The 25,354-nt window shown below is 41.1% G+C and overlaps 1 protein-coding gene across 1 annotated transcript in view; it reads left to right on the forward strand.

Annotated features, from left to right (window-relative positions):
- DNA2 (DNA replication helicase/nuclease 2) overlaps positions 1-25,354 on the forward strand; it is a 101,415-nt gene that overhangs the window by 71,876 nt on the left and 4,185 nt on the right. The window contains exons 19-20 of the mRNA XM_030203142.1: positions 627-809; positions 8,556-8,702. Of these exons, the coding sequence (XP_030059002.1) occupies positions 627-809; positions 8,556-8,702 (330 nt within the window). The remainder of the gene's footprint in view (positions 1-626; positions 810-8,555; positions 8,703-25,354) is intronic.

Consider the following 25,354-nt stretch of genomic DNA (forward strand, 5'->3'; position numbering starts at 1 on the left):
CCCATCTAGTGTCAGCTGACTCGCAAAGTGTCTGGCAGAAACAGTTCTCATATTCATTTTCCAGTTTTTGGCCTAGCACTATCCACCAAGGGCACTTTCTAGAACCCTGCAATTATAGGCCCTAAAACCAGTCACCAGATATCATAATTGTGCAATGGTTTGGACTCCTTTCCCTGTACCTAGAGGCTGTCAAACCTGCCTCTTTAGCATCCTCAGTCTTGGCCAATGTAGGTGGAGGAAGACCTGTGCCAGGAATTAAGGGAATCAAATCTAGGCCCTCTGTATGATATTGCATGGCACTGGACTGAACTGTCGCTGTACCAGTAGATTAAACCCTACCCTAGATAAATTCTAGAGGAATAAGCTATATTTTCCTTAGGGTAGGACATTTTCCCTTTTCAGTAGCATTCTTTAGCTGTTAGCTAGGTCCTTGAATTCCTAGAGGTTTTTTTTTCCTATTTCATGCCTCAGTTGTAGTTTGTCATAAATAAATGTTCATCATAGGGCCATTGATTAATTGGAGTAACTGCCACCATGTGTGAAGAACTGAAATATGCGGCTTTTGTATATTTTCACTAATACTTTGATGCTGAGATTTGACACACATGTTCTTCTTTTCCTTTAAGGCTGGCTGTAAATCCTGTGATATTGGTGTCATCGCTCCCTACAGACAGCAGTTAAAAATAATCTCTGATTTGCTGACCAAATCATCTGTCAGTAATGTGGAGGTGAATACTGTGGACAAATATCAAGGAAGAGACAAGAGTGTCATCATTGTGTCTTTCGTTAGGAGCAATACTGATGGAAGTGTAGGTTAACACTATTAGTACTTCTTTCATGTTGCACATAACACAAGATGCATCAGGTTAACAGTGACTCACCAGATTGGTTAAGCATGGTGCCTACTGAGACCCAGAAAAAATTAAGCCAGGTGAAACAGGTGATATTGTGGTCATTCTTGGGGAGCAATTTTACTTTGTCTAAGGAGCACTGATATTCAGCAATGTCCAGAAAAATGTACTGGGTAGGTCAGGCTGCACTAATAACATTTCCAAAGTTATTTGGATAACTTTTTGTACAGGTTTATTAATTAGAAAACCTATCTGGATTAGATCTGCTAAATATCCAGGCAAAGTTGTTTGGATAATTTTGTTTTGTCCAGCACGCTGAATATGGACCTGAAAATGGTTAAAGTAATAATTTTTTCTACTCAGAGTTCATACAGTTCAAGTGGCAATGTTTTCTACTTGCTGCAAAAATCAAAACCTGAACCCCTTCCAATGGTTGCCTTCTAGTGACATGCATTTTTTCCTTAACAGGCCTTATTACACTACCAATAAAAGTGAATCTCAGTGCCACTGCAGCTCATTATGACAAAGTGGATCATACTCCCATCTTGACTCATCAGTAGTAAGTTCCTACCCCCGAAGTACTATAGTTTCCAGATTCCATCTGTCCAGAATTCTTCCAATCTTCTTCCCCAATTCCTTTTGCTAATAAAGGGGAAAACAAGTGCTTTGCACTTTGGACAGGAGAAGAGCATTGGTTTACTGCATCAAACACACAATACAGCAAAGCTTTCTAACCCCTTTTTCTATTTTTTTTTAACTCTCAACAAAATGGGGTTGCCAATCCTCACAAGAACATTATCCAACTAATTATCAGCTTCTTCAGTTTTCATCCAGACTAGTCCAGATGCATGGATTTATGCTGTCCTGACAGAGCAACCCTCCAACAGCTAGTATTTCTCAGTTTTCAAATGTTGGTAGGTTAGCAACCCTATGCATTCATTGGGGCCTGGGTTGGTATTTAGGTTAGCAACCCTATGCATTCATTGGGGCCTGGGTTGGTATTTGGGCTGGTACTGAAGTTGGCCAGAAAGTTCATCCCTCCTGTTTTTTTTTTTTTCTCAGGGCTGAGAGAAGTCTTGGACTGGTTGCTGTCTGGTCATTTTGCCCTTGGGGTGCAAAACCTGGCTGGGTCGGGTCCCTCCCCACATCCATTCCTCTTCAAATCAGTCTGGTACTGAGGAGAAGGCTTTTGGAATTTCTGTTCTCTCTTTTGAAGGGGGTTGAGGCAGGTTGTCGGTGAGCAATGGACAAGCAGCTGGCTGAATAAAGTTGAAAAAAAATGGCTAGCACTGCATAAGGAGCTCAGTCTGGCAGGGAGTGGAGGGGAGGGTATTCCCAAGTTAAGTTCTCAGTAATGAGTTTGGCAAATTCCATGGCACGTCAGGTCAGCCTATGGGAGCCATCAGCACAGCTGGCCAGTACCACACACCTGAAGAGGCATGGTGGTTGGAATACTGCAGGGCCTGAGAGGGTTTACCTTTAGCTGCAGCAATGCTGGCAACACCAGGTACAGCAGCACAGCCAGCGTTTGGGTGGCCTTTGAGGATACCAGCTGAGTCTGAAAGAGGCACTACTTTGGCAAAAAAAAGAGCAGGCCAAAGCGATCCAATTTAGTCTCTCTCTTTCTCTATCTGTCTATCACTAGGAACACAACTAGTGGTTAAGGGAGTGAGACACTTTTATCAGCTTTTGTGCTGGCATTAAATTACATCTTTCTGATTATTTTGCTCTAACTACCACTTGCCCCGATGGAGCCAAGGAAAGGCCAAGTCGAGCATATGTTTTAAACCCCTGCTGTGTTGTTGTTGTTGCTACTTCAAAAATTTTACTTTAGACTACATTGGATTATTCTGGTCTGCTCTTCTTTTTGCCAGTCTGGCGCTTGCAGACTGACTGCTTGTTTGTTTTGTGTAGGCAGTACTTTGGCAGGAACCTCTGTTATTTTACATGCATCAGTTTAGCATAAGACCTTGTTGAAGGGCTGTCAATAGCCTGATGGGGAGGGGGGCAGGGTTCCTCCCAGCACCTGGGTGAAGGTCTGGGATACAGAAAGTTGTGATGGGGAAAGGTTTTCCCCTTAATTTGTCTCTTTAATGCATCAGGTGTTTTATTTAAAGAAGAGAATTCTTGCTGGGGCCCTGGATAAGTTGCCTTCCTTGGAGGATCTTTCATCCAGTAATGGTGTTACAGTTGCTGTGGCTCTGCAGTAAGTTGGCAGATGTGGCTTCAAAGATGTGACTCAGCTTTCATTTAAGGATAAACTCCTCTTTAGGGAAGGTTTAGACAAGAGTATAAAAGACCTATGGGAGTCCAAGGCCCCAAGGTTTCCAGAAGGTTGACTGTGAAAGCCATTGTTTTGTTTTGTGAAGCGGGCATTTTCAAGAGACTCACAAACATCAGCCAGGGATGTCATTGGTCACTCAGAGGAGTCTGTTCTGTCCAAGGAGCAATCTTTTTAAGGCATTTGGAGAGGAGGCCAAGAAGGAAGTCCTGGGGTAGTTGGGGATTATGATGAGTTTTTGGGGACCCATGGTCCTGTAGTGTCTGTGGGCTGTTGCTTGGCACTGTATTACTGAAGATGGACCCAGATCACTTTATTCCAATGGGTTATGGAGGTCATGTGCGAAGGCTATGCCTTTGAGTGCTCACCACTTTTCTGACACTTTTTTATGGAGTTCACCTGCCAGTCACCTCTCAAGGATAGAGGCTGTCAGGGTACCTCTGGAGGGGCTGCTTATAGAAGCTATAATTACAATACCTCCACAGGAATGGGGACTCAAGAAGATATTCGATTTGCTTTGTGGTCCCCAAAAGCAGGTCACCAAGGGTACTGCCAGTACTGTGTTTTTCATATGGAGATGTTGCAGTCGGTAATGGCACTCATGCAAAGGAGGAGTGTTTGGATTCTATAGTTCTCTTGGAAGCTTATTTCCATATTCTCATTTGTCTAGACCCTGCACTTTACAGTCCTGGGGAACCATTTTCAGTTGCAGACAGTCCCGTTTGTGTTGGCCATGGGTCCAATAACATTCTCCAAGGTGACAATTGTGTTAGCACCTGCACTGCAAAAGGAAGGAATTCTGGTGCACCCCTGTTTGGGTGATTGGTTGATTCAGGTGAAATCCAAAGTGAAAGGAAGGAGCTAGTGAAAGAAGGCGTGCATGTTCCAAAGCAGGTATGACCTCAGGCAGTGTAATTGTATGTTTATCCATGCCCCTAATGGACAGGATAATTCTCCAATACTCAACCTGACCAAGTCTGCATATCATGGCCTACTGGGCTAGTCCAGAGCTATAGGAATGATAAGTCTGGAATGCAATGCTATCTGCTATATGATTCTGCCTAGAAGAGCCCATGAGGGAGGAGAGGGAAACACACTCAGGACATGCAAGGGGCCATAGTTGCAGTAGGGCGTTTATCTTCCAGGGCGTGCCTGCTCCGAAAGTCTGCTTGGATGTTCTGGACTCCTACAATATGGGTTGCTAACAGTGCTGTCAGTTGGACCTTTACCCACCTGAATCAGAGAGGATTCCTATTCCACTACTGTACTTTTTGCACCTGACGGTTGACGTATGCCATTATCATGGCATTTTTGGAAAAAATTGACTGCCCTACCTTGTACCAGCTGTTTGAAAGACTTTTTACTCTCACTGGCCCTTCTTTCTAACCTGATTGACTAGTGGGCTTCTGTCTCTGACCAGGGACCCTGAGCTACCTGATTTTAATGGTGAATTCTCCAAACAACCAGGCTAGTATCTGTTGTCCAGGTCTATGCCTGTCCTCTAATTCTGTGACTGCAGCCACCAATTCAGACTGGTTCTGACTTCTAGTGTCCAAGTGAACCTGATGTCATAACTCAGAATTTATTTGGACCAGTTGTCCTGAAAAGACTTCTGAAGTAGCCTTATATGAGCACAAACCCATAGGACCATCTCGATCATTATGACCTGACAACCTCCTATAACTGTGGTGCTTACCTCATGGCAGTTCAGATCTGTCGCCAAGTTTTGGATATCCATTCCACTTCTGGGCTCCCTGGTAGTCCAGGCATTGTGTTGGTTTTGCTTTGCTCTTGACAAAGTTTACAATCCAACAAAGGCTGTCACACTCTGGCCCATTTAAATCAGTTGTCCAAGCAGGAATGCACCAAAATGCATGTAAATTTGGATCATCTAAAGAACCTCTTTCCAACCAGGGTTTCATATCTAAGCTAACAGAAAAAGTCATCTTCTCTCAACTTCTTTCATTCGTGGAACAAACTCTGGTATTATATCCATGCCAGGCAGGCTTTCAAACCCATCATAGTACTGCCACAGTTATCACTTCATTTCTTAATGATCTTCACTCTTTCTTGGATAAAGGTAATATTTGCTTGTTGTTTTCCTGAACCTCTCTGTTGTTTTTGACCTGGTGGACCATTCATACTGCTATCCTGTCTTAAGGACATTGGGCTCTCTGCGACAGCACTTAGCTGATTTAAATCTTGCTGGCTCCATCGTTCTTATGCTGTTAATAGTGTGCTACTGTATAATGACTTGTAAGCCACATTGAGCCTGCTTGTGTGTGGGAAAATGTGGGATACAAATGCTGCAAATAAATAAAATAGTGGGTCTGGTTCTTCCAAAAATCACTCTTTCTTGTGGTGTTCCCCAGGGTTCGAGTCTTTCTCCACTGCTCTTCAATATCTTTGTTAGCCCTCTTTCTGATCTCATTCAGTCTTTCAATATTAAAACATTTGTACATGCAGATGACTTTCTCCTACTGTTTCAGAGTTCCTCTCTCAACATTAATATTTCGCCACTACAGAAATATAGCTGGTTTGGCACTGAATATCCGCACCTAACCAGCTATGTTGCATGATATTGCCAGTTATCGGCCAGCCACTAACCACTAACCCACTGAATATCCGTGGTTAGGCGCTAAAACACTATTTAACAGGCCAGGAGCTGTTCCTGGCCGGTTAAGTAGTTTTGAATATTTGCCAGCAAGAGACTATTCATTTGTTTTCCATCCAGTTTTTACAATAAGTTAATCTGAAATGTTTTTCAGCGAGTCATTGATTATTGGGTTTGGACAGATAGCCAGTGATGACACCCCCTCCCTAGCACCACCTCACTGTTACTGTTAAGTTTGTAAATATTACAACATATTTTGAATTTTAGTTTGTTGAGACAATTCCACTCCCAACCCCATCTTATCTTTTTGGTTACCAGGTTTAACAAACTTTTCCGTCCTTTTTATATAGTACTAGTAAAAAAGGCCTGTTTCTGACACAAATGAAACGGGCGCTAGCAAGGTTTTCCTCGGAGTGTGTATGCTTGAGAGAGTGTGTGTGAGAGAGAGAGAGTGTGTGTGAGAGAGAGAGTGAATGTGCGATTGTGTGTGTGTGACAGAAAGAGTGAGTCTGGGTGCGATTGTGTGTGTGAGAGAGAGTGTGTGTGTGAGAATGAGTGTGTGCAAGTGCATATGTGAGACAGTGTGAGAGAGAGAGAGTGTGTTTCACACAGATACAGTGTGTGCGAGAGAGAGAGGGTTTGTGTGAGATACAGACTCTCTGTGAGACTTGCGTGTATGAGACCAAGAGAGCGTGTGAGTGACTGTGTGACACAGAGTGAATGTGATACAGTGTGAAACATAGAGTGTGTGAGAGAGAGAAAGACATTGACTGTGAGAGAGAGAGTGTGTGTGTGACAGAGATGTCCCCCCTCCCTCCCTCTGGTGTCAGGCCCCCCCCCCCCCCCCCTCCTCACTCTGGTGTTTGAGCCTTACTGTGCAGGACGCTGAGCTCTGGCTGTGCTTCAAGGAACTGACCAATCCTATTTAATAGAATGCACCTCCAACATTCTGAAGCCGAGAAACCTCGTGTGCTTGGTCACGTCTGCTTGTGACAAACCCGGAAGTACGTGATGTCAATTCAGGAGATGGATACAGAGAGTAGGAACGCCTCAGCCATGCAGTCAGCTTCAGAATGTTGGAGGTGCGTTTTATTATATAGAACATTAGCCCTTGAGAGTACATTTCTGGGACAGTCTTTGAATTTTAGGTAGTGTCAGGACAGGACATCTTGCATCTTTTGAGGCAAGATATGACTGCTAACAGACTTGAACCAAGACAGCAAGTGAGCTCCAGGAACTGACTGCAGAGACAAAAAAACTCAAATTTCAGAAGCATTAGTAATGGGACAATATACTTAAGGAGTAGACAGATTGGCAGCAAGGTTGAGCATAGTGAAATTAAATGACTTGCTCAAGATCATACAATATATGATGGAAAGGGGAATTGAACTGGGTCTCAGATTTACCAGTTTTCGCATGAACATGGGAAGGGACGTGTATTCTGTTTGAACTAGGGGGTCATGTAACTCATCTACCAAAGATGGCAAAATACTAAGGAGGAAGCTGCGACTCCTATCCAGCAGAGCCTGTGCTATCATATGAGTAGACACACTATAGTTTACAGCTGGAATATATACTTAGATAACCAAGCAGACTAGAATGGTTTCCTAGACTTTTTTTTGTCATCAGTTGTTAATTTGTATCCACTTTGTTACACTGTCTACATTGACTGGGAAGGAAAATAGAAGTGGCTAGAAAAGGCAATGCCATTTTATTTGAAACAGTAACATTTCAAGTACTTTTGGGGGGGGGGGGGGGGGTTGTTTGTGTTTTTGTTTCTGACTACCTGTTGAAGCTGGGATTTGTATACTGAATAATTTGCTTTATTCTCTTCTATATGCTTTGAGAAAATGCTTGAGGTAAATGGCAGATGAAATTTAATGTGGACAAATGCAAAGTGATTCACATTGGGAAGAATAATCTGAATCATAGTTACCTGACTAGGGTCTACCTTAGGAGTCAGCACTCAAGAAAATGATCTAGGTGTCATTGTAGACAATACGCTGAAATCTTCTGCCCAGTGTGTGGTGGTAGCCAAAAAAGCAAACAGGATACTAGGAATTATTAGGAAAGGGATGCAAAATAAGACCAAGAATATTATAAAGCCTCTGTCTCGCTCCATGGTGTGACATTACCTTGAGTATTGCTTTCAATTCTGGTCGCCGTATCTCAAAAAAGATATAGTGGAATTAGAAAAGGTTCAAAGAAGAACAACCAAAATGATAAAGGGGATGGAATTCCTCTCATATAAGGAAAGGCTAAAGAGGTTAAGGCTCTTGAGCTTGGAATAGAGACAGCTGAGGTGGGATATGATTGAAGTCTTCAAAATCCTGTAGAATGGGTAAAAGTGAATTGATTTTTCACTTTTTCAAAAAGTACAAAGACCAGGAGACACTCAATGAAATCACATGGAAATACTTTTAAAACAAATAGGAGGGAATATTTTTTTCACTGAAAGAATAGTTAAGCTCTGGAACTCACTGCCAGAGGATGTGGTAATAGCGGTTAGCGTATCTGGGTTTAAAAAAGGTTTGGACACGTTTCTGGAGGAAAAGTTCATAGTCTGCTATTAAGATGGACATGGGGAAGCAACTGCTTGCCCCGGGATTGGTAGCATGGAATGTTGCTACTAATTGGGTTTCTGCCAGGTATTTGTGACCTGGATTGACCACTGTTAGAAGCAGGATACTGGGCTAGATGGACCATTAGTATGACCCAGTAAGGCTATTCTTACGTTCTTATGGTTTGATTTTGTTTGATTGTTTTTGGTAAAATACACAAAATTCCTGTTTTCTTTCATTCTTAACAGCTTGGGGATCTTCTGAAGGACTGGAGGCGTCTGAATGTTGCCATTACGAGAGCCAAGCACAAGTTAATAATGTTGGGCTGTGTTCCAGCATTATGCCGCTATCTGTGTTTGGAGACCTTATTCTGCTATTTGAGTTCTGAAAACATGATATCCTTTTCTGTTAATTATGTGTAGAAAAATATGTTTTTCTTTCACACATTATAGATGCAGAAGTATGCTTTTGGGAAAACTGGGCATAAATGCCTGGATTCTATATTTGCGCATCCAAATTTGGGTACGCTGCCGAGAGATATGCACAAATTGGTTAACAAGCTCTTAGCCATCCATAATAGGGTGCTAACAACCAATTATTGATGTTAATTGGCACTCATTTACACACATATCTATCTGCATGCTATTCTATAAGGCAGGGCACCTAACTCCCATAGCGCATATCCCAAATGTCAGGGGCGTTCCTAAAAGTTGCACACATAGTTTCAGAATACTGCTTCAGCACAAAGCATTTGAACCCATGCTTTAAAAAAAAAAAATCCTTTTCCTCCCAGTGCCATAAATTAATGACAATGAACTGCTTGTTTGGCTAATTTATATTAATTTTCATAGACTCCAATGTTAATAATCACCATGAAATACAAATGGTCTATGTGATTCACCATTCAAAGATCAAATATTTTTTTTTGTTTTTATGAAGACCTCAGCTGGATTATTTCATGGAACAGTATGCATAGTCCATTGAAGTAATACCCCCAAATTGTCACTGGTCTTCCTTTTTTGTGTGTGTATATAACTTATAATTTATCTTTCTAAACCGTCTTTTTTATATATATATAATTTTCACATCATATTTGTCTAAAGTCTATGACTCATCTTGATGGTGTCAGTGCCCCGGGGGTGCTGCTGGTCTGACATGAGATTGTGCAGGACCAGGCTTTCGATGTGGGTTCCCGCTTTACCAATCTCTCTTACATTGGGGAAGGGGCCTATGGCATGTTGTGGTGAGTTTGGGGAGGCTGCACCATGGTTCTTCGAGTGAGCTCATGTTGGGGGGCTGAATTTTTGTCATCTGGGTTGTTGGGTCTTGGCCCCTCCAAGAGTGATGGAGTGGGGGAGGGGTTCAGGCTTTTGCTTCACAGTCTGGTGGGTGAGATGCTAAACTAATAGGTCACTATTGAATTTTGAATCATTTTTTTCATACCGTTTTGCTAATATTATTTAAATTCTGGTTATTGGACTCGGTACAGTCACAGGGTGACGCTATTGAAAGGTTCTCCTGCCACATGCTTCTTAAAGCAATGACATCAATGGGGGGTTTGTCAGATGGACAGATTAGTGAAGGTTGGATAATCGAGACTGTACTATATTATGTGGGAAGGGACCACAAAGCAGAAGCAAAGAATGAAAAAAGGCTATTGTTTTAAGGCTAACAAAATACTTAGCAAAGGAGGTGAATTCTCAGGCAGGATATGTGTGCTGACTGAAAAGGCTTGATGAACCAAAAGAACAAGTAAATTCCAGTAGATAAAGTGCAGATAGAGAAGGGCTGATGCAGAAAGCCACTCGGTAGAGCCGCACACCTTTGGTTAATCATGCAGGCTTTATATTTTCACAAGTGGGTGACGCCGACCCGTGTCGCCTGGTCTGGAATTTACAAAAGTCTAACGAGAGCAGTCCATTTCAGAGAATAGTATCCTGCAAGATAGTGTAGCTAAACTTTAAGAATTAAGCAGGTGCTTTGGGCTATATTACGATATTTATTGTTTATGAAATTCCTTGGCTGCAGGGCCTGCAGGCAAAAGGTTATGCACTGATGGTTCTTTTGAGCTAGTGTGACTGTCAAGAATTTCCATGCGTTGTTTAAGGGTTTACCAATATTTTCCGTATCATCCAACTTTTATTTACTTAACCGACAACGGGCTGGTCCCGTTTATGTTAGATAATCAAGACTGTACTTCTTTTTTTTTTTTACTTAAATTCAGAGCTCTCTTGTGTTCATTTCTCTCTTTTGTTGTTTGTGTAATCTGATTTGTTCTCTTTAGCTCTTGTGCCTTTCTATTATATGTAGACAATGCTTTGCTTTGTTTAATATAAATTATTTTTCAACTTTTTGGTTTATTTGTAACACTGATCAGACCTCCTGGGCTTATTTCCCTTTATTTACAATTGAATGGGTCAAAGGCCTTGGCAGTTGACGAATAGCATCATTTAACATGCCTGTATAGGATGCTATGCTTTTGCCTTGCCAAAATCTTCATGCTCTTGTAGATTTTTCATATTCTGCTGTTTAAATTATTTATTTTATTTTTTTTTAATTCTTGTTTATTGCAAGCCAAACAATATCTGTATACATCAATCTCAGATTAAACAGGAAACAAGTACAGTGTTTGATTTGCTTAACTTTTTTGTTTTTTAAAACATTATATCAACTAAACCCCCCCTTCCCTCCCCCCTCCCCCCCCCCTTATCTAAGAATTCAATATTTTACTTCTTGCTACTGGAGTGAGAGTGTCCCAAAATGGCGACCAAATGTCACAAAACTGTTCGCCTCGCTTGGAGGCCAGGTCCTTTATTCCTTTCTTCTCTATCGCACAGGCTTGAATCATTGCTGACCGCCAGTGAGATATAGTGGGGCGATCCGCTACCAACCACAGCTGCAGAATGACACGTTTTGCCATCAAAACTGCTCTTTTCAAAAAAGCTTTAAATCCCACTGGAGCTGGTTGTTGTATTCCAAAGAGATCAAACAATTGTCGTGGTGATGGTTTCCACAAATTATTCCATATCAGAGATACGTGTGTATTCAATTCAATCCAAAAAGGTTTTATCAATGTGCAGTTCCAATACATATGCCCCAAGTGCGCATTAGCACCATTGCATTTTGGGCAGGTGTCCGTATCTCTAATAGTAGCTCTATATGCCCTATGGGGGGATATGTGCAGACAGAGCAAAAATTTATACTGCATCTCCCACCACGCTGCGTTCTCCGTAATTTTGTATAAGGACTTAAGGCACACCCCAATTTGCTCTGGCTTGAGGTTGGTCCGCAGTTCTGTATTCCAGGCAAGAGCCACCATCTGATAGTCATTTGCCTTCAATGAATCCCTCAAATTGCGATGAAAGTATTTCAGAGGCACTCGTAATTGTGCATCCAGTCCTAGCAGTTCGTTCAGCTTCTCCCAAGAAGCAGCACTTAATGAGGTAGTGGGCAAGGAATTTATATAATGTTGCAGTTGCTTGTATGCTAGCCATTCATTTGCTCCCAACTTATACTCTTCTCTTAACACATCGAATGACTTTATAACCCCCTGTTCCGTGACCACATGAAATAAATACTTAACCCCTGCTGCAGCCCAATTCTGGAAAGAAATTGAGGAACTTCCCACCGGAAAGGCCAGATTCCCCTTGATTGGCAATAGTACTGAGACTTTGGTATCTATGTGATGGAGCTTACCTAGTCCCTTCCACGTGGCACGCATCGGGGAAAAAATATATTTGTAGTGCCCTAATTGAGGTAATTCCCTTGAGGGCGCATGGAGCCAATATGAAAAATGCATTTTACCCAGAACTGTCACTTCTGCTTCTGTGCAAGAAAAATAGTTGGTAGTGCGAAACCAATCTGACAGATGTCTCATATTACTAGCCATGGAAAACAGTTTTAGGTCTAACAAACCCAGTCCCCCCCTTGAGCGCGGCAACATTACTCTAGATAATGGCATCCTTGCTCTCTTTCCCTGCTACAGAAAAAAGTTTATCTTCCTCCGTAGCCAACCTCCCTCATTGGTCCGCAGTAGTAGGGGAAGCATTTGGAACACATAGGTCCACTTTGGAAATAGGACCATATTGTACAATGCAATGCGTCCCAATAAATTAATCGGGAGTGCTTGCCATCTTTGCAAAACTTCACTTGTCTGTTGCCTCAGGGGGATAATGTTCAATCTATAGAGCTCTGAGAGATTTACAGGGATATAAACCCCCAAGTATTTAATTTTAGATTGTGCCCATTGAAAAGGAAAATCACCTGCCCATTGCTCTCGAATTTCTGACTGGATTGGTAGTGCCATTGATTTGTGGTAATTTAGAGAGAATCCCGTAAGAAAGCTAAATTCATCCAGGACTGCCATCAAGTGCCTTGTTGATGACCTAGGGTTTGTCAGGGTCAAGAGGATGTCGTCAGCAAACGCCAATACTTTAACTGCCAACGAAGGCATAGTAATCCCCACAATATCTGGATCTTTAATAATTGTGCGGAGAAGCGGCTCTATGTATAATAAAAATAACAGTGGGGATAATGGGCAACCTTGCCGGGTGCCTCTTTGTAATTGAAAGGCTGCAGATTGCGTACCATTTGTGATTACACGCGCGGATGGGTTCGAGTACAATACTGCAACCGCCCCCATATACCAGCCCCCCAGTCCAATATGATTTAGTACTTTAAACAGGTATTCCCACTGCACTTTATCGAATGCCTTTTCCGCATCGAGGCTCAACAGAATTAGCTGTTCTTTTGTGGAATGGCTACATGCTATGGACAGAAGAACCTTGCGCACATTTACTGTGGCCTGTCTGCCTCTCACAAACCCTACTTGATGGTCTCCTATTAATGTCGGTAGATGTTGTGCTAATCTATCTGCCAATATTCTCGCCAGGATTTTTATGTCCACATTCAACAGGGATATTGGTCTGTAAGATTCTACTTGATCATGGGGTTTACCTGATTTGGGGATCAAAGTAATTAGGGCCTCATTCTCCCCCGGAGAAAGATGTCCGCGTTCTATCACTGCTTCGTAATACAAAATAAGAGGTCCCATTAAATCTTGACTCAGAATTTTATAGTATTCGCTTGAAAACCCATCGGGGCCTGGAGCTGATCTTAAAGGCATAGATTTCAGAACTGTCTGAAGTTCCTGAGCTCTTATGGGAAGAGATAACTGCTCCTGTACCCTCTGTCCCAAACGCGGCATACCTGCATCTTCCAGGTAGTCTTTTATCAGAGAGCCCTGTTGCCCCTGTCCTTGGGCATACAACCCCTCAAAATATTCCTTGAATGCGTTTGCAATCTCTTCAGGTTTAGAGAGCTGTGACCCTTTTTGAGAATTTATATAGGGAATAAATTTTTTGGCTGTTTGGGCTCTAGCTACATGTGCTAACAGTCTGCCCGATTTATTCCCAAATCGTTGGAAATTTAATCGTTTAGCATACAGAAGTCTCTGATATTTTTCATGAATCATCATGTTCAAAGCTACCAGAGCGGCTGCCATTTTTTCTTGGTTTTCCTTGTTGGGCTTAGCTAAATGCAATCTCTTTGCAGCTCTATAGGCCGATTCTAGTCTAACTATACCTGCTGCTAATCGTTTGGTGCGTGCACTCATAAATGCAATTATTTCCCCCCGGAGGACTGCCTTAGAAGCCTCCCATAACAATATTGGTGAAGTATCAGGTTGTGCATTTGTATCTATATAAAACTGCCAACGTGATTTCACATGATCTATAAATTGTCGATCCTGATAAAGATAGGAGGGGAAGCGCCAATGAGTGTTAGTCAACCCTCCAGAATTTAAATCTAAATCTACTCCAATTATGGCATGGTCAGAGATCTCTGTGGGTCCTATGAATGCCTTCCCCACTCTGAAAAACCATGTGTGTGTCATTAATATGTAATCAATACGTGACCACGTTTGGTGTGCCTTAGACTGGTGCGTATAATCTCGGGTCTCAGGGTTGAGCAGGCGCCAAGGGTCTACCAATTGCAGTGATTTACATAGTGCTGGAAGACCCCTCCCTCCTCGCAATGCCGCTATTGCCCCTGGGGAGGACCTATCCAAAACTGGGTCCATTACTTGATTGAAATCCCCGGTCCATACCCAGGGGGCATCTGTATATTGCATTCCCAATGCGATTAAAGTTTGAAAAAAATTAGGACAATAATTATTGGGCCCATATACTGTGCACAGATAAAACTGGTGTCCCCGGAAATTTAAATGGATCAACACCACCCTTCCTTCTGGATCTTTATATATTAATTTAGACTGGCACGGGAGGCCTTTCTTAAATAGAACAATCACACCACTTCTACTATTCCCGGAAGAAGAGTAGTGACACTCTCCCACCCACTGTTGAGATAACTTCGCATGTTCGATATCCGAGAGTTTCGTCTCTTGTAAACACGCGATATCAGCTCCATGCGCCTTTAGTTGGGATAAAATTTTGTAACGTTTAATTGGTGAGTTGATCCCTGCTACATTCCATGACAATATTCTCAAGTGACGTTTATCCGTCATCTATATTGGGATAAATCTGTTCTCTCCTGATTCTCTTCTCATACACGACCCCCGGGAGCCCAGCCTCCCCCAGAGGTATCTGTCCCCAGCCTGTGGTCCCCTGTGTTCCTATCATCTTTTTTTCTTCCATCTTCTTAATTACTCCCACTCCATTTATAATACCTCTCACTCCTAGCAGTCCTACTAATCTCCCCCTCTTTCCCCTTATCCCCACCCTTTCCCCTTCCCCTTCCCTTTGATCCCCTTCCCCTTCTCTAACTCTGGCTTCCACCCCCATCAAGAGCGGGCCACGGGTCACTTCTTATGCTTTGCGGGGACTACCCCCCCTCGCTCAATGGTTACAAAGCCTACACACATACCTCCTTTAACATGGAACAAATAACAGCATTAAAACTTGCCATTTTTCCTAGTGTTTAACAATCTATATTCTCAGGTCATATCACTCATTCCATCCTGTGTGCTCACCCAGGTTCGGAATTCTTCCGGGGAGCTAAAAGAGTGCCACTTGTTATTATGCTGCAGCTTCAGTGTGGCTGGATATTGCACTGAGAAACGAATGTTCTTTGTTACCAGCTGCGAACATATTCCTGAGTATGCCCTGCGTTTTAGAGTTAATGCTGTCGAGTAGTCTTGGAATATCCGGATCGACCGGCCTTCAAATTGTAGATCCTCTTTTTGAGATTTAAATAAACGCAGAATATGCGCTTTTTGAGTAAAGCTGTGGAACTTCGCTATCACAATCCTTGGTCTGTCTGTCGAGGTCCGCACCGGTCCAAGTCTGTGTGCTCTATCCAGGCGGATCAGGCCCTGTTCCCCCACCTCTGGGAAATTTTCCAACAGCCAGCCTTCCAGCCATGTCAATAAATTTGAGTCTTTTATAGTTTCTGAGAAGCCCATAAATCTCAGATTTTCCCTTCTAGCTCTATTTTCAAGATCTTCGATTTTGGCTTGCTGTGACTCTGTAAGAGCTTTCAGTGCTGTAATACTCTCTGCATGCTCCTGTGCTGTGTCCTCCACATCCGCGACTCTGCATTCAAGCTCGCCTGTCCGCCGAGACAGCTCTGCTGTTGTTTGAACCATCCCTGCTATTTGTTCCGATAGCTGCACAAAGCGGGAGTCAAGTGCTTTCACCACAGCGTCCGTTAGCTCAGGAATGAAGTCCGGAAGTGCCGGCGAAGCCGGTGGGGAGGAAGCCGCCATTTTGTCCTCGCTATGGCGCGAGCGATCCGGTCCTTTTCTCTGCGTTTTAGCAGGCATTTGCCGTTCGGTCTTGGCCACAAATTTGTCCATTCGCTTCCTTTCCCCTTTAGCAACGGCAAGTTTCTTTTATAAGCGGTTCGTGGGAGGTAAAATTACGGCGGGAGGGAGTCCCCTGAGCAGCTCTCTCTCAGCACGTCTTCCGCTGCTCACAGCATCACGTGACCTGTTTAAATTATTTTTAACTGCATTTTTTAATCTGCACAATATGTTCTCTTTTCAATATGAAATTTATACAGAAATTCAGAAGTAATTAAGAATAAAAAAAAAAGTCTTGATTGCTTAAATCTTCACACTGTGATAGCAAACCCAATTAGCTGTTTCCAAAACAATTGCCTCAGGCAAGGCCCATAATAAGTTAAATTGAGCCTATCGCAATAGCTGAGCTGATTTGAATAGCCCTGCATGAATTGCTATTTCTGTTGTATGAAGTGAATTTGAAGCAAAGGTCTAAACATGCTAATCACAGATCTGCAGAAAGGACTAAAGGACAAGGCTGTTCAAAAGTACAAGTTGAAGAAAGGCTCCAAGAAAATTTGTGTGTTTGAATAGATGTTATAATGCCGTTGTATCGCTCCATGGTGCAACCGCACCTTGAGTATTATGTTCAATTCTGGTCACCACATCTCAAGAAAGATATAGTAGAATTGGAAAAGGTGCAGCGAAGGGCAACTAAAATGATAGCGGGGATGGGACAACTTCCCTATGAAGAAAGACTAAGGAGGTTAGGGCTTTTCAGCTTGGAGAAGAGATGGCTGAGGGGAGACATGATAGAGGTATATAAAATAATGTGGGTGGATGTGAAGCATCTGTTCACGCTTTCCAAAAATACTAGGACTAGGGGGCATGCGATGAAACTACAGTGTAGTAAATTTAAAACAAATTGGAGAAACTTTTTCTTCACCCAACGCATAATTAAACTAGGGCTGTGGAGTCGGAGTCGGCAGCAATTTTGGGTACATTGAGTCGGAGTTGGAGTCAGCAAAAATGTACCGACTCCGACTCCTCATACATTTGAATAAAGTACTTCTCTGCTGTGAATAAAGCTTAGTACCTAGTTGTTTCACTAGTGTGAAGTCCAGCTGAACTATTTTGCTGGAGAGCTTCCCTCTGCTCAGTCTCCCTTTGCATTTACTGACCTGCTGTAGAGCACCTCCTCTCTGACCCCACAGTGAACTTAAGCTCCAAGAGAAGATCATTCAGCACACACAGCTAAGGCAGCAGAGAGACTCCACCCAACTTCCTCTCTCTCTGCAAGAAGAGCTTTATATTTTAGTGGAAGTGGCACACCATTCACAATGGCAAAAAGAATGTCAGGAAACATGACAAAGTCTGCTGTTTATGAACACTTTACAATATCAACAGATGGGAAACATTATGCATGTCAATGTATTATAGAAGATGATGATGGTGAAAAAGCATGTGATGCAAAAATTAGCAGTTTCAGTGGTTATGAAAAAAATGCACCTACAAGAGCATCAAATTTAAAAAGACACTTGCAGCGTTTCCATCCTAAAGTGTTAGAAGCTGTGAATGAGAAAGATAGCAATGAAAACATTCCATCTACTTCAGGGTCAATAAAAGATCAGAAATCTACTGGAGGCCAGACACAACTATCAAGATTTTTTACAGCTGACAAAGTTACTATAACAATGACACCAGAAAAATTCAAAAACCACATCATTGAAATGGCAGTAAAGAATAGTATACCACTATCTTTTTTTTCACAACCAGCCTTTTTAGGTTTAAATGGAGAAATGGCTAAAAAGCTTGGAGTTTCTCTGGAACGAGAAAGTATAAGGAAACTTATACTTGAAGAGGCCAAATGTAAGAAGGAAGAACTAAAAGAAAGTGAAGGGACGTTTTGTCTTTATTAAAATGGATGCATGCACACGTCACAGAATCAATTATTTTGCAATTAATGTTAGATTTGCTGATGAAAACAAAAAAACAATAACCCGGACATTAGGAGTAAAGGACACTCAGGCACATCATACAAGTGAGTATCTGCAGAAGTTAGTGGAAGGTGTTTTAGAAGATTTTGAAATTAAAAAGGAACACATTCTATGTATTGTAACTGATAATGCTTCAAATATGTTAAGCACAATTGAAAAAATGAAGGAAGTTGATGAAGAAAGCAGCATACAAATATCAGAAGATGACAGTTCTGAAATTCAAGAAAGCTGTGAAAGTTTGGATGATATTGTTGGAATGTAATTGTATTTTACATGCATTGCCTGTCACCTATTATTTCTCTGTGATTACTCTGTGACCTCTGATGTGAATTACTTAGAGAGGTCACAGCTATGTAACTTCCTGTGGGGGTTAGACACAGCAGATGCAGCACATGGAGCACATGGAGCTCATGATCTCTCCTAACCTGAGAGGATCTATGGTGGTGTGAGCATCCATTACCATCTAAGCACATGGAAGGAGCTGATAATACAAATGTATAGTAATATGTATATATAAGCCTGTCTGATTATAATCTAACTACAAACTGTGAGTAAACAGATGTTTTGTTACTTCAACTTTAAAGTGACTCAGCAGTGAATTATTCAGGGGTGAATGAGAGAGAGATGAAGAAAGAAATTAACATTTCTAAAGCTGAAGCTGTGTGTACTAAAATCTGCTAATTATTTACTACAAATAATCCAACAAAAGGGTTATGGGCCCAGGGGCCAGGAATTGAAAAAGAAGAGAAATATTACCAGGCAGAAAAAAAGGCCACATTTTTCTCTTAAGTTTTAAAGGAAAGATTCAGTCTGTCTCTCTCCCCCCCCACACAGCAGACAGAAGGCTAAGAAAATGGCTGAGGGAAGAAATTCACCATTGTTCTATTCTCTCAAGGTGCCTAAATTAACTGAGTTTAATTATCGGCAGTGGGAATTAAGATTCATATGTCTCCTTCGAGCAAAAGATTAAATATATGCTTAGATCAAGACAGAACAGCTGAAAATATGGCTGAATGGGACAATGCAAACTATTATGTGAAGTGCATGCTTTTGGAAGCTCTCTCAGAGAAACAAGCCATATTAGTGGAGGGAAAAGATACACCAAAGGACATTTTATATAAACTGAGAACTATGTATGCAACTACATATGCAAAGCAGCAACCAATTTGGCTGGCAGAGTTGAATGAAACCAAATTAAGGGATAAAAGTAAATGTAATGATCACATTATGTATCTTATGTCTTCATTTCAAAAGCTAGAACTTTCTGGAATTCCCATGTGTGATGCATTGAAAAGAGCATTTCTTTTTACCTCACTATCAAGAAGTTTGATGTTTTTAGGTCTGTAAATGAGGCCATTGAAGGGCAATCTTTTGAACAGGCAACATCAAAACTAAGGCAGGAATGCATAATAAATGATTCTGAGGAGATGTGTTCTCAAAGTCAGTCAGAGAGAAATGAAACAAATTTCTTGGCAAAGAACAGAGGAAGGCGGAGCTATGGGAAAACTCCACCCAAGGGCAAGCTGATTTGCTACTCATGTGGAAAGGAGGGACATGTATCTAAATGGTGTAAGGAAACACAAAACACTCCCTCTAGCTCACCTAAGCCAATGGAACTAAAGAATTTTCAAACCAGGAAATGTATGAAGGACAAAGATAAACACAAGGGCTATCTAATGGCAGAAAAATCTTTGACTATGGTAAATAATAATTCAAATGAAAGTACTTGGATTTTGGATTCAGGGAGCACATGCCATTTAACCAATTGTAAGAATTTCTTTCAGGAAATGTGTCCAGAGGAAGGTATTCTTAAAACTGCAAACGCAGGGACTGCTAAGATCCAAGCAAAAGGTATTGGATTCTTAAAATGCAAAGTGTCTAATGAAGTTAAAGAAATTCCTGTAAGTGATGTCTTGTATATTCCCCAAGCAGTTTGTAATATGCTTAGTGTATCTACATTAGATAAGAAGGGATTTGCGATTCATTTTGAAAACAGTAAGTGCACAATCTCTAAAAATGATGAAGTGTATGCTGAAGCTTTTATGCATAATGATGTTTATAAGCTGAACATTTCAGGTGAAGCCTCACATATGGCGCAAGTAAGGAAGAATGATGGTAAATGTAGTCTGGAAATCTGGCACCGCCGCCTGGGACATCGTGATTCTAAGGTGATCCAGGATCTTTACAGTAAGCAACTGGCCACCGGCATTCAGATAAGTGCAGATGCTGGTAAAATGGAGAAATGCATAGACTGTGTTACTCAAAAAGGTATGAGACCCTCATTTCCTGCATACACAGGAAATAGGAGTAATAAAGTACTGGACTTAATACACAGTGACTTATGTGGACCGTTTAATATCCCATCATTGGGAAATAACAGATTTGTGCTAATATTCTTGGATGATTTCTCTAGATATTGTGTGGCCTATTTGCTGAAAGAAAAAAGTCAAGTCACAGACATGCTGAAGAAATACGTAGCCATGGTGAGCAACAAATTTGAAAGAAAACCAAAGGTTCTTCAGACCGACAATGGTGGTGAGTTCACTTCACAAAGCATGCGCACATTTCTAGAACAAGAAGGCATTCAACATATCACAACAGTAGCTTATACACCAGAGCAAAATTCTGTTGCAGAGAGAAAATTTAGGTCACTTGTGGAAATGACCAGATGTATGCTGTCAGATAGCAATCTCCCTAAAAGACTATGGGGGGAAGCCATCCTCACAGCAGTGTACCTACAAAACAGAATGCCAACTAAAGGCGCTGAGCGCACACCACATGAGACATGGCATGGTAGGAAGCCAAACCTGTCACACATAAGAACATTTGGAAGTACAGCATATGCTCATGTACCAAGCAAAGAAGGCATAAGCTGGATTCCACAACAGAAAGGGGCATTTTAGTTGGCTATGCTCCAGGACACAAAGGATATAGAATTTTGAATCTGAAAACTGGCATTGTTGGCATAAGACATGTTACATATTTTGATGAAAACAAAAGGGTTGATAAAGGCTGGATTATCCCAGATGAGCCTTATCATCCAGAATATGAAACTAGAACCATAATAGACATGCCAGTGTATATAAATGCCATACCAAGGCAGATGTCTGAAAGCAACTCATCTGTATCTAACGAGGAACAGGCAGAGGAAGCAGACACAGAAAGGATCATTGAAGAAGACAGTACAGTTGGAGAAGGGGAATCAATTGGAGAAGAACTCTCAGATTTAGAGGATGCGGAAAGGTCAGACCAACCTGTTGTCAGACGCTCATCCAGGGAAAACAAAGATGTTCCACCCCCAAGACTGTCTTACCTAACAAAGTCAGCAGAAGCTCAAGAGCCCTTAACATGGGATGAGATTGAGAAAATGCCAGCAGAAGAAGCTGCTGAATGGCATAAAGCTGCACAAGAAGAAATTGATGCATTGGATAAAAATAATACTTGGATTCTTACAAAATTACCTCCTGGCAAGAAAGCTATAGGATGCAAATGGGTATTCAAGTTAAAAAGGAATGCACAAGGAAAAGTGGAAAGGTATAAAGCCAGATTAGTGGCAAAGGGATATCTTCAAAAATATGGAGAAGATTTTGATGAAGTGTTTGCACCTGTAGTGAAACACACGACAATCAGAACACTTCTGAGTATTGCAGTCTCAAAAGGCATGCAAGTCAACCACATTGATGTGAAAACAGCGTTTCTTCACGGAGATATAACTGAAGACTTGTACATGGAACAGCCAACAGGTTTCATAAATACAAAACAAAGACAGCTAGTGTGTAAATTAAACAAAGGTCTTTATGGATTAAAGCAAAGTGCAAAATGTTGGAATGAAAAATTGCATGAAATATTGACAAATTTAGGATTTAAGCAAGGTGAAGCAGATAAATGTTTGTACACTAGGTGCACAAATGGACAATATGCATACATTTTAGCTTTTGTTGATGATCTGCTCATTGCAAGCAAAAGTGAGCAAGAGTACAAGGACATTGTAAAGTGTTTAAACCTCAATGTTGAGATAAAAGAACTGGGTAATGTGTCATACTATCTTGGTATAGAAATTGAGAAACAAATGATGGTTCTTATCTTCTAAGCCAGAAGCAGAAAATAAATGAGCTTATTGAAAGTTTAGGTATGCAAGATGCCCAAGTTGTAAGCACTCCCATGATCACTGATTTTCTGAAGGATGAAACAGTAAGAGAACCTTTACCAGATAACATCCAATATAGATCAGCCATAGGTAAGCTTTTATATCTAGCTACCACATACAGGGCTGATATAGCAAATGCAGTAGGAATTTTGAGCAGAAGGGTCAGCTCACCTACCAAATCAGATTGGACTGCAGTTAAAAGGATGGTAAGGTATTTAAAGGGTACCATTGATTGTAAATTAAAGATTTCAGCCAATAGTAATCCAAAACTAATATGTTACTGTGATTCAGATTGGGCAGGGGATCATTCTGATTATAAATCCACAAGTGGATATGTGTTTATGTATGGAAATGTACAAATTTCATGGGCCAGTCATAAACAAAGTATTGTGAGTCTGTCTTCTACAGAAGCTGAATACGTGGTTGTATCGGAAGCGTGCAGAGAACTGATGTGGATTGAAAAACTTATGCTGGATTTCGGAATAGCTGAACAGAGACCAATCCAGATAATGGAAGATAATCAGAGCTGCATCCGACTGTCACAGAATGACAAGGTTCAGTCACGCACCAAGCACATCGCAACGAAATACCACAACGTGCGAGAGTTGGCGAAAGAAGGGGTCATCAGTCTACACTATTGTCACACCAGTGAGATGACAGCTGACATCATGACCAAACCGTTACCCAGAGAACATTTTGTGAATCTGCGTATAAAGCTTGGACTTTGTATGAATAAATAATTGCATGACAGTTATGCATGAGAAGGGGTTTGTTGGAATGTAATTGTATTTTACATGCATTGCCTGTCACCTATTATTTCTCTGTGATTACTCTGTGACCTCTGATGTGAATTACTTAGAGAGGTCACAGCTATGTAACTTCCTGTGGGGGTTAGACACAGCAGATGCAGCACATGGAGCACATGGAGCTCATGATCTCTCCTAACCTGAGAGGATCTATGGTGGTGTGAGCATCCATTACCATCTAAGCACATGGAAGGAGCTGATAATACAAATGTATAGTAATATGTATATATAAGCCTGTCTGATTATAATCTAACTACAAACTGTGAGTAAACAGATGTTTTGTTACTTCAACTTTAAAGTGACTCAGCAGTGAATTATTCAGGGGTGAATGAGAGAGAGATGAAGAAAGAAATTAACATTTCTAAAGCTGAAGCTGTGTGTACTAAAATCTGCTAATTATTTACTACAAATAATCCAACAGATATTGCTGAAGAAGCATCTAAGCTTATTACCATTCAACATATGCGTTGTGCTGTTCATACACTGCAACTAGCAATAAGAGATGGATTGAAGGATCGTCATGCGGCTACACTAATTAGCAAGTTGAGGCAAGTAGCTGTTGCAGCCAGGATCCCTAAAACAGATGCTATTCTGAAGAGACGTGCTGGAAAAGGAGCCATTTTGGATCAAGCAACGCGCTAGGGAAGCACTTACTTGATGATAAAGCGTTTGCTTGAACTAAAAGACTTTCTTGAAGAACTGGACAATGTAAATGTTTCATTAAAAGAAAACCAGTGGGCTCAAGTTACAGAATTAGGCTACTTTCTTACCCTTTTGCTGTTACCAAGAAGCTGCAATATGAAGATTTAACACCAGGTAAATTCTTCTTGGAATGGAAGGGCTTGATATATAAACTTAACAAAAGTGGGGGGTTAATTGCTGATGGCATTGTATCTTCAATGAGGAAAAGAGAGGAGCTCTTGCTGGATAATCAAATTCTCTTAGCTGCTATTTATGTTGATCCAATGAGCCGAATTTTGTTGAGCAGTGACCAAATTGCTACAGGAAAACAGGCACTCTATGACATAGCAGTTCGCATGAAAGGGTTGCTACCTGAAACTCTTAAACCACTGGATGAAGCTAAAGCTATAAATACTGGTGGTAATGGTAACTCAGGTTCATCCTCTTCAAATGAAGAAGAGAATTTTCAAGCCTATTTGGACAAAATGGAAGCTTCAAAAGCAAAGTGATGTCGGTTAAGCATGGAAAAGCAACCTGTAAATGTCCATATAAAGAAATTCATGCATTAAAAGAAGTGGAAAAGTTTGACCACTCATCAAAACTGACTATAGAAGAAGCCATCATTGTTTATCCAGAGATTGTCAGTGATGCAGCTAGAACCATAACAGCAATGCCACCCACCCAAGTCAGTGTTGAAAGACTGTTTTCAGCACTGAAAATAATCAAATCAGATTTAAGGGCTTCTATGAAGGAGGATCTGGCAGAAGCAATTCTGTTTCTAAGAACAATATATTAGTTAATTTTGGATTATGTTTAACAGCTATTCTACAGCTATATATGCCAAGTTTAAATAATATATAAGTTGTTTTAGGTTTTCCAAATGTTTTTGGTTTATGTAGGTTAACTTTGATTTTGTTCTAATTTCCAAAGGATGTTGTTCTAGAATTTCCAAAGGATGTGGTTGTTTCAGATTTTTATACTTGCTAATGCTATGATGACTTTATACTTGATAAAAAAAAAACAATAAACATAACCTTGTTTTTTTGTGTGTGTTTTTTTGTTTAAACTTTAGGATTAATGAATATTTATAGTTTCTTTAATAAATAAAATAAAAAGTAACAATGACATAGATTTTAAACCCAAACATTAACATGCAGCCTTGCATGCTGCACTCTTTCAGTCAACATGCAAAAAAAAATACATATTAAAAACTGAGGAGTCGGAGGTACCATAAACTGAGGAGTCGAAGGATTTTTGTACCGACTCCACAGCCCTGAATTAAACTCTGGAATTCGTTGCCAGAGAACGTGGTGAAGGCGGTTAGCTTAGAGTTTAAAAAGGGGTTACACGGTTTCCTAAAGAACAAGTCCATAATCCACTACTAAATGGACTTGGGAAAAATCCACAATTCCAGGAATAACATGTATAGAATGTTTGTACGTTTGGGAAGCTCGCCGGGTGCCCTTGGCCTGGATTGGCCGCTGTCGTGGACAGGATGCTGGGCTCGATGGACCCTTGGTCTTTTCCCAGTGTGGCATTACTTATGTACTTATCTGGGGCACTACATGGTTCATTAATGTAAAGAGGAAACAGTTTAGCCCCACCAAGACACTGCTTCACATAGGCCATCCATCCAAAATCTGTAGTCATGAATTAAGGGAACCACTGAAGATGGTCA

Source organism: Microcaecilia unicolor, chromosome 5 (genome assembly GCF_901765095.1).
Source record: "Microcaecilia unicolor chromosome 5, aMicUni1.1, whole genome shotgun sequence".
NCBI lineage: Eukaryota > Metazoa > Chordata > Amphibia > Gymnophiona > Siphonopidae > Microcaecilia > Microcaecilia unicolor.